At 39.1% G+C, this 16255-nt stretch overlaps 1 protein-coding gene across 1 annotated transcript; it reads right to left on the bottom strand.

Annotated features, from left to right (window-relative positions):
• Positions 1–2855: 2855 nt before the first annotated feature.
• On the bottom strand, positions 2856–15852 carry CAVIN2 (caveolae associated protein 2). Its single transcript, XM_066280859.1, has 2 exons — positions 15067–15852; positions 2856–5279 (listed from the first exon to the last, which is right to left on the bottom strand). Exons 1-2 carry the CDS (start codon positions 15547–15549, stop codon positions 4485–4487), a joined length of 1278 nt encoding a protein of 425 aa, XP_066136956.1. The 5' UTR covers positions 15550–15852; the 3' UTR covers positions 2856–4484.
• Positions 15853–16255: the final 403 nt, after the last annotated feature.

Genomic DNA, 16255 nt, shown 5'->3' with positions numbered 1-16255 from the left:
GCCCTTATTAAACCATGCCCTAAAGTAAATCCTGCAGCTACTGACAGTGGATGGTGCTAAGGAGCTTAGAAGCCCCTCTGTGGCCTCAGTGAACCTGAATAATAGTCTCTCTGTGGCTCCCTAAGAACCATGAGCTGCTTTTTCTTAGCATTGGTATAACAATCACCAAAATCATTTACCTAGTGTAGATATAGGTGATGCTTGCTGGATAAGGGGCAATGCAATGAAATTAATACTATACCATCTAAGAGCTTCTAAAGAGATTTATCATTAAGCAGAGTTGGGAGGTATAATTAGGAGCTCATTTTGGCAAGAGCATGGATTTCAGAGTGGGGTTGAGCACTGACTCTGACATTCAATAGTTTTGTAAACTAGGGCAAGTCTTTTCAATCTATTACTTTCAAAGAAAAAATAGTGAGATTATAACATGAGTGAGAACTAAGAGTGGTTAAGAACTCTGGAGTTTCCTCCCTCGCCTATCTCTTATTCGTTGGACTAAGTTAACTTCAAAAGTCTCAGGTGCAAAAATTACACCTTCTGAATAGAACTTGTTTGATTAAAAAAAATTATTATTTAGAAAATTAAATTTAATGGGGTAACGCTGATCGATAAGAGTACATAGGTTTTAGGTAAACATTTCTATAAAAGTTGAACCGTTGATTGTTCTTTGTGCTCATCACCTGAAGTCCCAAAGTCAAATCAGTTTTTGTATATTTGTCCCTATTGACATCCCTTCCCTCCTTCTCCCCCGGTAACCACTTCACTGTTATCTATGTCCATGAGTCTCATTTTTATATCCCACCTATGTGTAAAATTGTATAGTTCTTAGCTTTTTGTCATTTACTTATTTCGCTCAGTATAATGATCTTACTAAGTGACATAGTCCTCACGTCTGTCATGCGACAGTCACACAGGACCTGACCGGTGTAGGTCTAAGCCTGATGTAACATAAGCTATGAAAAAGGTTGGTTCCCTCTTCCCCATGTTTGCATCTAACTGCTTTGGGCACTAGAAATTATAGCAAATGGGAACGACACATTGTTGCATTGCTCAATAAATAGTTAATGAATCGATTTTATGGTAAGAAATCTAAATGTATGAATATCAAATTGTTTTGCTAAAGGTGTGGCTTCTTCATTAGGAAGTTTAAGTGAAGAGTTAAAAATAATTTTAGTGTCTTAAATACTGCAGGACAGTGTAAATGGTTAAAATAAAAGTGAGAATGTATCTTTAATAATGAGAGCTACTGCCTGTTCACTTTAGGAGTGAGTTCTTGGTGGCAGAAGTCTTTGCCTTGACACCCAGCTGAGGCAGAATACAAAGGTCACAGTGCCAATTTCATCTGAATCTTGCTTTGTGGTGTCAGAGTCTTAGTTTTTAGGAAAAGACTGGTGGTTGCTATGGAACTGTTAATAATGATTGCTGCCTGTACCTCAATTCTTCATACTCTCAATCTCCAATATAAAATCACTTAGACTTGGGCTGTAGGGCAGTAAACAAACTTTCGAGCAAGAATTAACTGAGCTTGGGCAGTAATGTCTTAATGTAGGAAATGACTTTCAATATAACCTTTACTAACACTAGCAGCTTGGCAATGTCAAAGGAGTTTCTAGTTTTCCAATAGTGGACTGAAATGCATGAGGTTTAAAACTTGATCTTTTGTGTGAGCAGAAACATTCTGGGCTTTCATTACACAATAAATGTGAAAAATCTTTATTTTGTGCAGAATTGGCCTTAGTGTGGATCTCTTATTTTCATGTATATAGGGAGATTCAGACATGTACTATATTTCTAAGTGAAAAGAGGAAAATATTCCTGTTGAAATATATATGACTATATATTTTAAAAATAAAATCTTGTAGAAAAGTGACATCTTTGCTATATTTCTGTGAGATTTGTGATCCATGTAATGGAAGCGTCTTACTCCTGAATTATATTTCTAAGATATGGATCTTAGTACTTATTAATGTATAGCCAATCTTTGGGGAAAAACTAATTCAGTCCTTGAGCTCCAGGCACATAAAGTTAGAAATGGGTTATTGGATGGGTGGGGAGAAGACATATCTAATTTGGGGACTTTGCAGACTCACCAGAATACAAATAATTCAACAATAACACAGAATAAATAGCTTCCGTTTCTACAACTGCTCCTCTCTGTAATCCCAACACTATGTGTTTTTCAACAATTATTTGACCTCTTCCCTATTTATTGTTTAGGATTTTAATGCTTTGAATATGGAACACAGAATAAATTGTCAGTAAAATCTAGAAAGATGCTTGAGTATATAGTCTTTCACTATACGACATAAGCATTTTTTAAAAGGAAATATAAATATTACATTAGCTCTCACTTTGACACTCAACAGTTATGTGAACTTGAGCAAGAAGTGATAGCAACTTCATAAAAGTTAAACAGGCATGCTTAAGGCCATGAGTGAAATTAAGTCTTCTACCAGATGTATGACACTGCAGAAGACAAAGTTTTATCTGTATGAATCAATTGAATGTACAGTTCAATACATTCATGTTTGCAGGGCTACTTAATGTAGTATGAGGTCTGGTACCAAACAATAAAAATGCAGATGGAAATATAAAATTCATCAAGCAGCTGCAATAAATTCAGATGCTCCCCAGAGCTGGCAAGGTGATGTCAAGAAAGTTAAACTTGAAAAATGAGACTTAGATTCCTAAATGACATCAGGGAAAACAGAAAGCAGAGTTAATAGGGGAAATCAAGACTGAAACAATAAACATTACAGCTACATTTGGAGGAGAGTTTAAAAATCAATTCTTTCTGCTTGTTTTAAAATTGTTCTGCCAAAAAACTGACACTGTTATATACGTTTTATTTGTGGTTTATTTAGTCTTCTTTAACACAGCCATTGTTAGTTCAACAATCTAATATTTGGGGTACATTATTGCAAAACAAGGACATAGCTGCATAGGTTAGGCCATCAATACATTTGTTAAACTTATCTCTTTTATAAGACAAAGCAGTTTGTTTATACTGTCTTGGATTAGCTATATTTGTAAGGTTACTTTTAGTGAGTGGTAAAAACTAAAGGCAAGGAATTTGCTCCCTGCTACCTGTGTTTAAGCTACAGTTTAATAATTTTTCTCAAAACATTAGCATTCTATAATTAAAAATAGACAAAGCAATATTTTAGTATAATGTTAGGCAGTAGTAAAAATTACCCTGTCTAAATATATGTGCACATATTACATAAATACTAGCATGCTTTAGAAAGTTAAGAAACATATTAAAATTATGTGAAATTAACATATAAATAAAATATAAACTGAAATGAAATTACTATTATGTATAAAAAAAGAAAAAACAGAACCCTTCCCTTCCCAAATCTGTTGATCTTAATATCTTACAAACAACCTTACATTGGGAGTGTAAGGGTTATTTCAAATGTGGAAAACATCACATTAAAGAACAGTATGATCCAATTTCCTAGAAAAGGCAGTATGCACTGATTAATTTTGGAGATTTATTTGCATTCTAACATTAGAGAGACAACATCTTTTTGAACTTCCTTAGAGAAATATATATTTGTAACATCTTTTATTTAAGAAAACAATGCAGCTTTAACACAGTAAAATACTTTTTATGTTATTTGAAAATGTTAGAAAATAAAATGTTGTGAAAAAAATAACATTATTTCAGGATATATGAACTTCTGTAATATTGTTATAAAGAGTGAAATAGTTGAATTAATATCATAAATATTTTCCTTTTTAAGAACATAATTTTTTTTCTCCTGTTCTCTTAATTTTTTTTTGGCATTCTTTGTTTCCTCTTTGCTTATTTTCCCTATCTCTTTCTGTTTCATTTTTTGCTAGTCTTAATGTTTGTACAGATTTTACGTTATTAGCTAAAAAATCGTAATCTTTTAAATTTTTACTTCATTTTTAATAAAACGATGGTTTCTATTAAGTGGATGATCAACTAAACTTCCTCTGCTACATTTTTTAAAAAATGTTTTCTTTTTATAATTTAAAGTAGTTAAACCTTTAGCTTAAATACACATCTATATTGTATATTATACACTTGAAAAATAATTAGATTCACAAAGTTCTGTGGATATTTAATATATTACTGGTACACTGTTCAGCAAGCTTATGGAATGACAAAAAATAAATCACATTTCATGACTAGTATCTTAAGTAGCCTTTGTTTTCTTTTCTGACTAAGCCAAATTAATCGGTGTTTTTCAACTGCTCTGTTTCTTCTTCTGGGCAATCTTGGAAAAAATTCTACAGAAACAGAGCCTAAGAGCAAATTAGAAGTAGAGCTCCTGACAGGTTGCCTTCAGAGTAAATCCTGGTCAAGTGCGTGATGCTAGTATGTTGTAAATGACTACTGCATGGACAACAGAGTAGAGAGGGGGTGGTGCTGGAGATGTGCAGTAGTCTGTTCGAGGTCCTGGGACCCCGCCTAACTGCAGGCACAGGCTGGGCACAGCGGACTGTGCCATTTAGGCTGTCTGGTCCACCTGAAGCACAGGTGGCTGTCCCAGCTCCTCATCTGACTGTTCTGCCTCCTTGGAGGTGAGCGTGTAGCCTCCCTCATAGTGCACCTTCTTTGCCTGTTCCAGGGCCACGGATTCCTCTTCTTCGTCTTCCACAATAGTCAAGTCCACGTTGCTGTCCATGCCAGAGTTACTCCCTCTCGAGGCTGCCCTCCCAGCACTCCCCTCAGCTCCCTTCTCTTCCGTCAGGACATTGGTGAGGGATGCTTCAGAAAGACCCTCTGCAAATGAGCTGTCATCGTGGTCATTGGGCACCTGTTCATTGCTAGGCATGTCTTCTGACCTGGTCTCATTGTCGGCAGTGCTCTCCCCTTCTTTGACTTTCTTTCGACCGAAACTGAGGGGAGAGACTTTGAAGGGGGAGCTTTTCCCTGAGGATATTTTCTGAGAATTGGAAATGAGAGATTTCTTAATCTTCTCTCTCCTCTCTACGGATACAATCTTCGTCCCCAGCTTGTTCATCTTCTTCTCGATGTTCTGGCGAGAGAATGCTTTCTTGAGGCTGTCCACTTTCCGGAGGCTGGATCTCTTTAGTTTCTCTGCTCTGCTTTCTTCCATGTTTTCCTCTGCACTGTCTTCCAGGGCCTCCTCTTCGTGGGCCAGCTCATCATCGGACGAGAGGTCCACCGTGTGCAAGGTGTCTTCCAGAGACTTGTTCTCATCAGCAAGTTCCTCCTTCCCTTCCACTGGACTGGAAACCGGCTCTTTCGCAAACACACTGGCAGGGATCTCATTTTCTTCCTGAAGAGATGGACAAGGTAGATTTCATGTTATTAAATGCATTGCACAGATAGTCATGAACTGCTATCATTTCTGTGTGTGTTTTGGGTATGATAAGAACCAAATGTTTGCGGCTTCAGTTTTGTAGAGCATGAAGAGTTAATTTTAAATTGGTCAAGGCTTTTCCCCCCAGGTTGGATAAGGCCAAGGGCTCCCTATTGGGAAGATTAGGAGGGTTTCTGGCAAGGACTCTATCAGTGACAGGCAGAGGGGGAAGTGGGCTGTGGCTCAGATAGACCAGGAAGCTGCCTAGATAAAGGAGCTAAAGTAAGTTACTGTGAACCTCCTCTCCTACCCAGCTCTGTGTCTGCCAATATCCCACTGGAAAGAGCCTGGAGGCCAAGTTGGAAGATAAAAGGTGGGATTGGGGGAGGAGGAAGCCAAGAAGTTCACCAAGTGTCAGATACCATGTAAAAAAGCCTTGATCAGGTTTCCTTCCCAACTAGAAGTCAGAAGTAAAGATATGGTCCACCTTGCTGTCTGTTCAAAAGTGCACACTAATTTTTTTTGAGGACATAATTTTAGAGTAAGAGAAGCAAGAGCCAGACTTACTGGGGACCCACACTTACTGGGGACCCACTCATAAATCCTTGAGGTTTAGTACGTCTCTTGGGGGAATTAATAAAGGGAGGTGGCATACTAGGGCCGTTTTTAGAGTAGTAAAGGGGAATTATGATGCCAATTATAGCTTTTTGAGCCTCTATTAAACATGGCTTTCTGGGGTAAGAATACTTCAGCCCTCACCAAGCACTAAGAGTGAGGGGATAAACTCAGGAACCGTCCCCCAACTCGCTATTTCCAGCACACTTCTTTCTCCAGCTTCTCAGCAAGCGGGCAAAGCTCTGCCCCTTGCCATGTCTCAGGGAGCAGAGCTTGAGCACTTGGATCCAGTGTGCACGGAAAATGGTTTCCAGTGTTGCTCAGTGGGGAGATTTGAATTTAGACAAACTTGAACCACACAGCATAGTCCTTTGATTTTTATATTTTTCTTGGAATATTGGAAAACAAGAGCCAGCCAGCAAGGTGCCTTCCCATTTTCATGGAAGGAAGCAGAGGGCACAGTAGAAAGACTGTGACAGGGAGCTCGAGTCCCAGTCCCTGCCGTACTGCTAAATGGCTGTGCGACTTGCAGCAAATAACTTACTCTCCTTGGGTCTCAGTTTCTTGTAGACATAAACAAGAGGATTTGACCCAGATTTGCAGCTTTCGAACTGCACTCCTGGGGACACTAGAGGTTCTGCAAGAAGGCCCAGGTGGGCCAGGCTCCAGAGGCCCCAGCACGCTGGCTTCCACCAAAGCCCTGATGCGACCTGATTATACTGTGGACTTTTGGTTTAAAAAAATAACTAGATTTAGTGAATTTAAATGTATCTCTGGGATCTAAACTTCACTCAAAGTTCACGCTAATGGTAAGAACTTGCTTTCTCATTTTGTTATTTTGATTGATTAAAAAATTGAGGTTATAGTAAAAAGCATGCTCTAAGAGTGAGACTGCATATTTTTTTCCCTAACTTCTTGCTACAAAGACTAAATGAACAAAGTCTTGATATAGAGAAACTTAAAATCTCTGCCCTTATTACCACTGAATGGTGTATATATGATACTCTCTGAAAAGATACAGCCCTGTGTCTCCCCCTTTCACACCCATACTCACACCAGCGCCCTTCCATAAATTGGTTAGAAACAAAAGAGGAAGTCTTGAGTAGAGGTAAAGAGCAGAATGCCTGGTTAAATAGAATCCATGGGAGGGCAAAGAAATCACAGATTTTGCTTCCCAAAGCTCCCTCCATACCCTCCACTTTAAATGCCAAAAAAAAAAAATAGTCAGGAACACCATATAAAAAAACAAAGTTAAAAATCAAAAGAAGGATGGGATTCTCACAAATCATTTAGGACATAGACTTTTACAGAGAGCAACTTTCCTGTTTTGAGTCTCCACACGCTTGTTTCATGGGCGTGTACTCCCCATGAAGGTGAAATTTTTGTCTCTTGTTCTCTGTTATGCCCCAGTGACTAGAATAGTCTTAGCAGTTCAACAGCTGTCTGTTGAATGAGTATGTTGGGTAAGGTGGCTTTCTAAGACAGCCCTGAGGGTCACTGGAGACTCCTCCTCCTTTGGCTTGGCTTGAAGACTGCAGAAGTGTGGGCCTGGCTTGGTGTCTAGAAGGAAGTTTGATGACTGTTGCTGTAACCAGGATATGAGAACCTAAGGCATAAGGACGGTAGTGTTTTTCATTTTTCAAGAAGGATTTTATTCTCAGAGGATGAGTGTGCCTGGAAGAGGGCAGACTGCAGAATTAGCTAGGGCTTTGAGGCTTAATTCAGAAGCAAACTTACTTCTGGGGCTTGATGAGAGGGTTGGGATGATTTGACAGGAGTTGCTTGCAAGAAAGGAAGAAACCAAGAGCTTAAAGAAATTGTTACTAAATGTCCTCAGTGAAGAAGGCAGAAATTTAAGTGGAAAACTGTAAAAATTAGTCTTGGTTATGAGAGAAGCACATTTGTTATAGTATAATCTCTCAGAGTAATCAAAGGATGACCTTGATAACTTTCTTTTCTTCAGCCTCAACAAAAGGTAGACATACTAACTGTACTTCCAAAAAAAATTAGACTAATAATTTTGCATTTTTTTCTTAAATGTAAATTTCATTAATAAAAAAGTGTAGTCACTTTGAGTCTTAGATTCTTTCCGTGTCCTTTGAGGACAGTTTGGGGAAAGTGCATGATCATGTGATTCAGAAGTGATCTGTGGTAGATATACCCTGCATATATGAGGGCAGTTAAGAGATAGTGGGAAACCCAACTGAACTCTTTTATACAACGTTAGGGAAATTTATACAAGTGTTCTTTGATGCCAACTCTGAAAATAAACCCAGCAGGAACAGACATAATCCAGAATGAGTTGGATAAGTCTTTATGCAACTGGAAACAAGTGAGATATGTCTTCTTGGCTAACTGCTACACTTCTGCTGTCACTTTAATTATTCAAGCAGTATTTTGTGTTCTGTCTACTGGACAGTATTTATTTTGTGACTTCTTATGCCATCTACCCTGAAGATGAGCCCTTTCTTTTTAACACAGGAATTTGTGAATTTCCAAGCTCATGTAGGCCCTATCTTTCCATAATGTTTGTTGAGAAGTGGAAAAATACTGACACTCTTTTAAAAAAAAAATCTCAATTCTTTACTAACATGTATGCATGGTATTCAACTATCAAGTGACTGCAATGATGACAGAAATGCAACCTGTACTTCAGACAGTGAGTCCTCTGTAATGGCACAGTCCCCCAGGTGTCCAGTGTTACTTGCAGATATTTTGCTCAGGACACACACACCTCAAGGACAGACTTGATATTTCACCTACCTACAGGTGAGGTGACACTTCTACCTTTTACCTCCTGTCATAATGTTTTGGATCTTCTTTTTCTGAAGGTTATGAAATTTTCGGCTCCTTCAAGGGGGAAGATAAGCTATACCTCTTCAATTTCGTCACTGCTTACGTATGCTACCCATATATTTGCTAGGACTTGGGACTCCTACACATGGCATTAAGAATTCTTTGAGGAGTTCTACCCAGCAGCAGCTCACTATTTGCCCTACAGATTTATTTTCAAAAAGCTACCCAGGCTCTGCTGATGCATCTGCTCCCAATTCTGACCTTTCACAAGGACCCTTAGGAATTTTTCAAAGGAGGGAAGAATTAAACAGAACACTTCAAACCTATATGAGTGACACACTTGAAAAAAAAAAAAAGAATGGAAAGAGCTCTTGAGAATTGGCATTATTTTCTTACACTTTAGCTTTCTGGCTGTTTATATTAATTCTTTTGAACTAATAATTTTAGGTGTGCCCATAGATATCAGCACAGAGAAACCTGCCAATATGTTGGACACTATTTGGGTTGGAGCTCATGGAAGCAAATCTTTGCACATATATACAGATGCGTACCCTTTGAAAGAGAAGGAGACTCTACGGCTAGCATTCAAAAGGAAGCCTACAGTAAGTCATTTAAAGCTTGAATAAAGAGAGACAGGCCAGCAGTTTGCTCTCCTGTCACTAACTTATTATCCTTGTTGTTAGAAGAAAATAACAAAGGCTGTCATATTCCCACAGGGATGTGGTGGCATCATGGAGGGATATGAGGACCATAAATTTGTGTCCATGAAATGTTTTATCCAATAATCTCTAAATACTAGTTATTAAAATGGAACTATGCCCACCTGACATTCTGATTTATGGGTCTCTTTTACACATTGATGGCTTTCTCCGATTTGTGTTTCTGAGGTATAGATTGCCAAGTGGATAAAGCCATTGATTAGAATGGCACCCCGAAGGCAGCTGTCGGTGGAATCAGCAAGTCATAAGAATAAAATGCATTAGTTATAATCCCTGAGCAGTCTTTTACATTCCGGAGGATTTAAAAGTTTCATTATTTTTCAGTGTTATCAAGGGTTCAATTCTTTTTTAAGATCGCACTGGTTAGGTGTTCTTTGTTACGCACCCAAAAAACCCCCCACAAAACAAAACAAAAGCAAATCACACTGAATTATTCAAAAGCTTATATAGAAAACCCGGTAAACATGAACTTTGCCCTACTGGGATTATATTGTTTGTTTTTACTCATTTCACAATTCAGCTCTATAATTTCCATTGTTAATAAAATGAAACCTTACTAGGCACTTTGTTTCTCAGGGCTTCTGCTTCTTTGATATAAAATGAGGTTAACTAAATGATTAATAAGGTATTTTCTAGCTCTAAAATATTTGATTTTGTGATATTAATTTAAATACAATGAAAAATAGTTAACAAATTACAGAAGCAATTCCAGAGTATATTAATGCCAAACATGCTTTGTTTCATGCCAGAACCAAAACTATAAGACCTGAGCTGCATTTGAGAACATTTTTTTTTTATTCAATTCAAACAAATATAGTTTACAAATCAACAGAAGGGGCAATATTGACATGGAAAAGCTGCAACTGAGAGTTTAGTTTTTTTATATATGAAAGAAAGAAATAATTCTTTTGAAGAAATACCAACAATAGCCAGTTATTTACTTAAAGTGCCCGGGGGAGTGCTGGCATTCATTAAGGGTAAATAATAACAATAAGAACCAGTATTTTGTTTATCTCATGAACTAAAGGACACTGGGTAAGTAGCATATTGAAACCAATATCGCATTATGGGAGCATTAATCAATGTGATGTGAACAACACAAGTTGTCATAAAAAGGTGTTTTTTTTTTATTCCCTGTTTCATTTCTTCTAAGTCTGAATTAATTGAGCAGTGGCTTTGGACAGAGAAAGTACCATCTTTTAAAAAAAATCAATTTTCAAAGAGTCTGAAGATGTTACCCTTTTAGCACCTTTCTAAAATTCTGATCTCATCGAAGGAACACAAAAGATGAATATTTGAACACATTTAAAGGCTTCATCCTCCACAAATGTATATCCCCAGCAAATATCTAACCTCTACTCTTTTCACCCAATTTCACAATTTTATATGGATGAAAGTGTAAGCTGTCCACAAGTACTCTCATTTTGTTTTCTGGATTTGAAATCTTTCCTAAACTGCTTTTTCAAATAATTATTATTAGAACCTTAAGAGTACATAAATAGTCATCACACCCTCAGGTGAGGGTCAGTTACCTGTGAAATTCTAGTTGCTTCAATCAACAGAGAAAAGTTTCTCTTAACTGTAAATTCACTGATTTTCCTTACAAATTCTATTTTTAGTAAAATGATAGCCATAGTTACAGGCAAAGAATTAGCCTTATTAGCCTTTAACATTTGCTTCGTGATCAGCAATCCCCCTGAGTCATTTCATTTATACTGGGTCCTGTCACAGTATTTTGAATTTGAACATTGATCTTAAGCTATTATAAAAAACATGTAAAAAGAAAAGCTGCTAAGTTTAACGAGGATTTGACAATTTATTTTATCGCTTAAAGGGAAATGAATTTTCTCCAGTTTTTGATACTATTGGTTATAATTTGAAGTGATTGCTATGGCATGAGAAGCATAACAGTTACAACAATGTAAATTAGGAACATATTTAAATAAATGCCACGATTTAAACACAATAAATTAAGAACAAGGTTTTGAATTTTAGAAAATGCAAATGTGTAGGTACCTAGAGCCATTCACCCACCCACCCAACCAACCAACCAACCAACCATGCACCTATATATTTTGGAGGGCATAACAGCACCTAACAAACTAGAAATGTAAGCACTACAGTACTAAATATGCTCAAGTTGGGTAACAGGTTTTTCTTTCCTTACTCTCTTCTTTTATTTTCACATTAATTTTTTTTCTCTTAGGCTAGAAAAACCAATAGATTTAGTGCAGAAAAAGACTAGCACAATGTTCAAGTGGACTGAAAGTGACAAAAATAACTTAAAGTTGTAAAGTGGTACCTGGTATATTACCTGTCCACCTCATTCTCTGCAAAGCTAGGAAACATCGACCCCTGCCACACTGCAAAGACTGTGCTGGTATGAAGAGGATCTATTTATGGAAGACTCTTTGCGTGGTGTCCCTTGCTTCATGGGGAGCTGGTGACATAATACTGATTTTAACATGTTTTTTTCATACAATGTATGGTAGGAGTGTGTGTGTGTGTGTGTGTGCGCGCACACACACACACACGTGTATATGTGTGCGTGCAACATTTAATAAGTCCCAACTGAAAGAGTATAAGCACAGCTGTTTCAAGATCCTGGGTAGGGTGGGGTCAGTTTTTACTCGAGGCATATTTCTAACCAAGCAAAAGTATAGCTTCTTCTTTATGCAAAAGCATTTCAAATCCATCCAGAAAGAGCTTGTTTCTAGTCCTTGAATTCTTATACCATGCCAATCACTAACCATTTTAAATATTTTATTTCATTTATTCCTCACCCTAGGAGAGAGAGATGAGGGAGAAAACCTTAATGTTTAAGAGCACACATTTTGGAATCAATTAAATGTGAGTTCAAATTGCAGCTTCATCGGCTGTTCACTAAATAACTTCAGACAAGATAATAAGCATCTCAACATCCTCATCTGTAATTTGGGAGGAAATGAGATAATGCACAGAAAAATGCTTAGTAGAAGGTGCAGGGCTTATTAAGAGCTTAAAGGTTTTTCATCTTAATATTCTCAGTGCACAGATAAGGAAACAGAAGCTCAGAGAAGCTGTAAAATGTGCATACAGTTGGCAAGTGGTGAAACTAGGATTTGAACTAGTGTCTGATGACAAAATTTATCCTCTCAACCCCTCTACTAAACCCTTATTTACAACAAGTTATCATTTTATCCACTGGCACAATTACTACCCTAGAAACACCTGTTTTAAGAAAGATCAAGAGAAAGAGCAACCTTTCCGCTGAGAAACTGCACTTGCATTTGTTTCTTCAAATAATCCTCATGCAATGTCTTGAGAGCTGAGATTTCTAGTATCCTTTAGGCTAATGATGGATCACACATAGCTTAAGTATGGTCCAGTTCTTTTCTCCTAAAGTACTCTTTTTTTAAAAAATTGTTTTTATTTATTGATTCATTTCAGAGATGAGAGAGAGAGGGGGGGGGTAAGGAGAGAGAGAGAGAGAAGAGGGGGAGGAGCAGGAAGCAATAACTCCCATATGTGCTTTGACCAGGCAAGCCCAGGGTTTTGAACCAACAACCTCAGCGTTCCAGGTCGATGCTTGATCCACTGTGCCACCACCAGTCAGGCCTAAACTACTCTTTTTAAAAATAAGTGTCCCTGGGGCAGCTTATTAAGAGACCCAGAATGGAGCCTAAACAGTTTGCCTTGGATTCTCTTAGCTTCCACCCGGGTCTTGAGCACCCCTGTTTCACCTCTTCCTATTAGGAGAATTTCTTCCGTTTCTGGCTATAATTTCATACCTGTCAATCCAATATGACAACACTGGAGATCATGGCAGGGCTGCAGCAGCACATGTGTCTGTAAGCTCCTCAACAATTTTTATTTTTTATTTCAGATTTATAATTCTCTTGAGTTTTTAGTCACCTATTTCTCCAGCCATCCTCCCCCCCTCCCCACAGCTACAGAACATGCATGGCAAATCAAAACAAAACCAATCTCGTCAAATTGTAATTTTCCTCTATTAGATAAATACTTGTTTGTTTGTTTTTTCCTTCTTAACTGAGGACTAGGACATGAGATAATCTTTGATTCATACTGGAAGAAGGGAAATTTCTTTTGGCGACAGATTTAAACAGGTCTGTACATGTTTGGTTTTGTTTGGAGATCAGTATTTAATTTAGACATACCTTGAGAGCTAAGATTTTTAATATTTTTCAGGCTAATAAAGTAAAGATCTTATATGGCTTAAGAAAGGTCCCGTTACTGTATCTCTTCAGTTCATCTGGTGCATGAAAAGCTATTCCATTTGCATTAAAAGCTAAAAAATTTCCGGGCTGCAAAAAGCCTGAGAGGTATAGAAGGACATCGGCTGTCTGAAGCTTTACAACATCAAGTGCAGTTTGGGGACGACAAAAAAAAGCAGCCAGATGAGTCTTTCCTATTATGGGGAGGAAGGCTTAGGTTCTAACTTGGCAGAGCGGATTCATTTAGAAAAAGAAGGCTCCCTTGGTTTAAATCCCAATTTCTAAATCTCTCTTGGGAGATGAAGGCTCTTCTTGTGTGCCTTTCACAATCAGACAGTTGGTTATAGCCTCTTCCCTCCATGGCTTTGAAATCCTCTCCTATTCACTGGGCCACAACAAGACAGCCCTGGGGCAGGGAGGAATGGCAATTGCTTCCTGGGCTCTGTGCTGGCAAGATTCCACTGGGCGGAAGGGCTTCCAGCATTAGGCAGGGCTGCCGTTGGATTCACAAATGCCCACCGCTTGGCGAACAACAGCCCCACGCAATCTTTCTGTCCCCAGATAGCCTCTTGCTACATTAATTGCATCATTGATGCATTAAAAAAAAATTAAGTAGCCTTTTTATTCTAGGGCAATCATTTGAAGCAGAAAACATTCAAGACAATCCTTTGTAACTGTAACTGATAATACTGCTTTTATTTTATTTTGCAGGTGTGGTCTCTTTGAACAATGAGAAGCATATATAGTGTGTTTGTAAAGAGTTATGCTAGTTTTACTTTATATTTTTAGTACATCGTTTGCTAGAAAAGTACTCAGCAAGATTGCTTTGACCATAAGAGTCTTAAAAGGAAGAGTATAGTTGAACTCAGATGGAATCTGTCTTCAATACTTGGTTAGTCCCCAAAAGACTAGTAACCTCTAGACAAAGGGATACTTTAAACAGCTATAAGTTTAACTTCTTGATTTAAAAAACAAAAACAAACTCAAACAAACAAAAACCTCATTTGCACAAAGAGTTAATGAACAACCACTGAATTAATTTGCCCTGTCCAGCTAACAGCTGTAGCCAGAGCCCCAAGTTTATAATGAACAGAGACAAATGAATTTGACTAGGCTCTGTGCACCTGCTCACCTTCCCAGCCTGTGTGGAGTAGTACATCCAGGTGCTCTCTGACAAATGACCCCGCCTACTAACCTCTGGGACATCGGCCTTGAGTTTAGGCTCTAGTGACCTGGGAAATTCCCACCTGTGTGTGCATATTTCACATTTGCCTGCTGAAGGCAGACAGGGACAATGCCTATGTGTTTGATCCCTGACAGGCAGGACAGATGTGCAAATGTTTGTGAGAGGCAGGCCATCTGAGATGATGAATGTTGAGGAGTCCCAGCTGGGTGGGAGAAGGAATAGGGAGCACTAACCTGAAAGATGAGCACTTTGAAATGGTTGCGTCGGAGGAGCTGGGCGTGGTTGTTCTCCAGCCTCCTCACCTGCGCGCACTGCTTCTCCAAGCGCTCTTTGACTGCGCGCGTGTGAGCGCTGACCTTGCGGGACTTCTCCAGCAGCTTGCTCACTGTGTTGCTGGTGGAGGCCTGGTACTTGGAGAGCTTGGTGAGGTCGTTCTGGATGCCCTTCACGGAGCCCTCCAGGCTGATCTGCCGCTGCTCCATCTTGTGCTGGTTCTCCTGCACAGCATCCATCATCTTCACCAGCTTGTCCAGGAGCGTTAGCACCGTGACGGCATTCACATGCGAGTTATCCCGGATGGCCTCCTCCGTGCTCCCCAGGTTCAGGCTGGGGCTCGGCGTAGAGGAAGGCATGGGGCTGGGGCTGGCCGGCTTCTCCTGCCGCAGGTCATAACCCGGGTGCTGGAATTTTTCAGCTTGTGCAGCGTCCTCTCCCATGGCTGAGTAGATGGGAACCTTTGTTCTTTTTGTTCCAGTGGGAAGGACAGTGGTGAGGGGTACAGAGCTAGGCCGGCTGGTCTGAGCTCAGAGCACTGCTCTCCAGACTGGCAGAGGTTCAGACAGGCAACAACTGGCTACACTGATCTGGGGAACTGCATTCCAGCTGCTCTTAAAAGCCCTACTCCACCCAGTGGGAGGCGAAGGTTACAGAACTGAGAACCACTCAGGGCTCAGAAGTATGCACACACTTCCTAAACAACTTCTCCTCGGCACAGGGCACTTTCCTGCAGGTTTAGTTTTTCTTTCCTACTCCTCTTCCCTTTTTAAAATACGTTCAATGCCATATTTCAATCATGACTTCATCTAGGGGTGGAGAAAAACATGCTAACTTGGCCCAGTTCCCCAGCCTCCAATTGGCTAAAGCTTGTAAACTTTTCTCTGGCTGCTATGCTACAGATGTAACAGAGTGCCTTTTTTTTTTCTTTCCTGATACAAGTTATTCTAACGGAAAGTACTGTTTGCATTTGCCCTAGAACTGACTGATGTGCTGCAGAATGCCCGGTGTCCTACTGGGAAGGGCCAAGTTTAAAGGGTACTTTCAGCCAAGCTTGTATTGTTAGTTTTTAAATTTTAAGGCATGGAAGTAACCCTGATAATGACAAACAGCCCAGTTCTTACAACCCTTGTAATTGGGGATGCAAGA

This window comes from Saccopteryx bilineata, chromosome 5, assembly GCF_036850765.1.
Source record: "Saccopteryx bilineata isolate mSacBil1 chromosome 5, mSacBil1_pri_phased_curated, whole genome shotgun sequence".
Classification (NCBI taxonomy): domain Eukaryota; kingdom Metazoa; phylum Chordata; class Mammalia; order Chiroptera; family Emballonuridae; genus Saccopteryx; species Saccopteryx bilineata.
The sequence above is the reverse complement of the archived record's forward strand: the minus strand, read 5'-3'. Positions and strand labels throughout refer to the sequence as shown.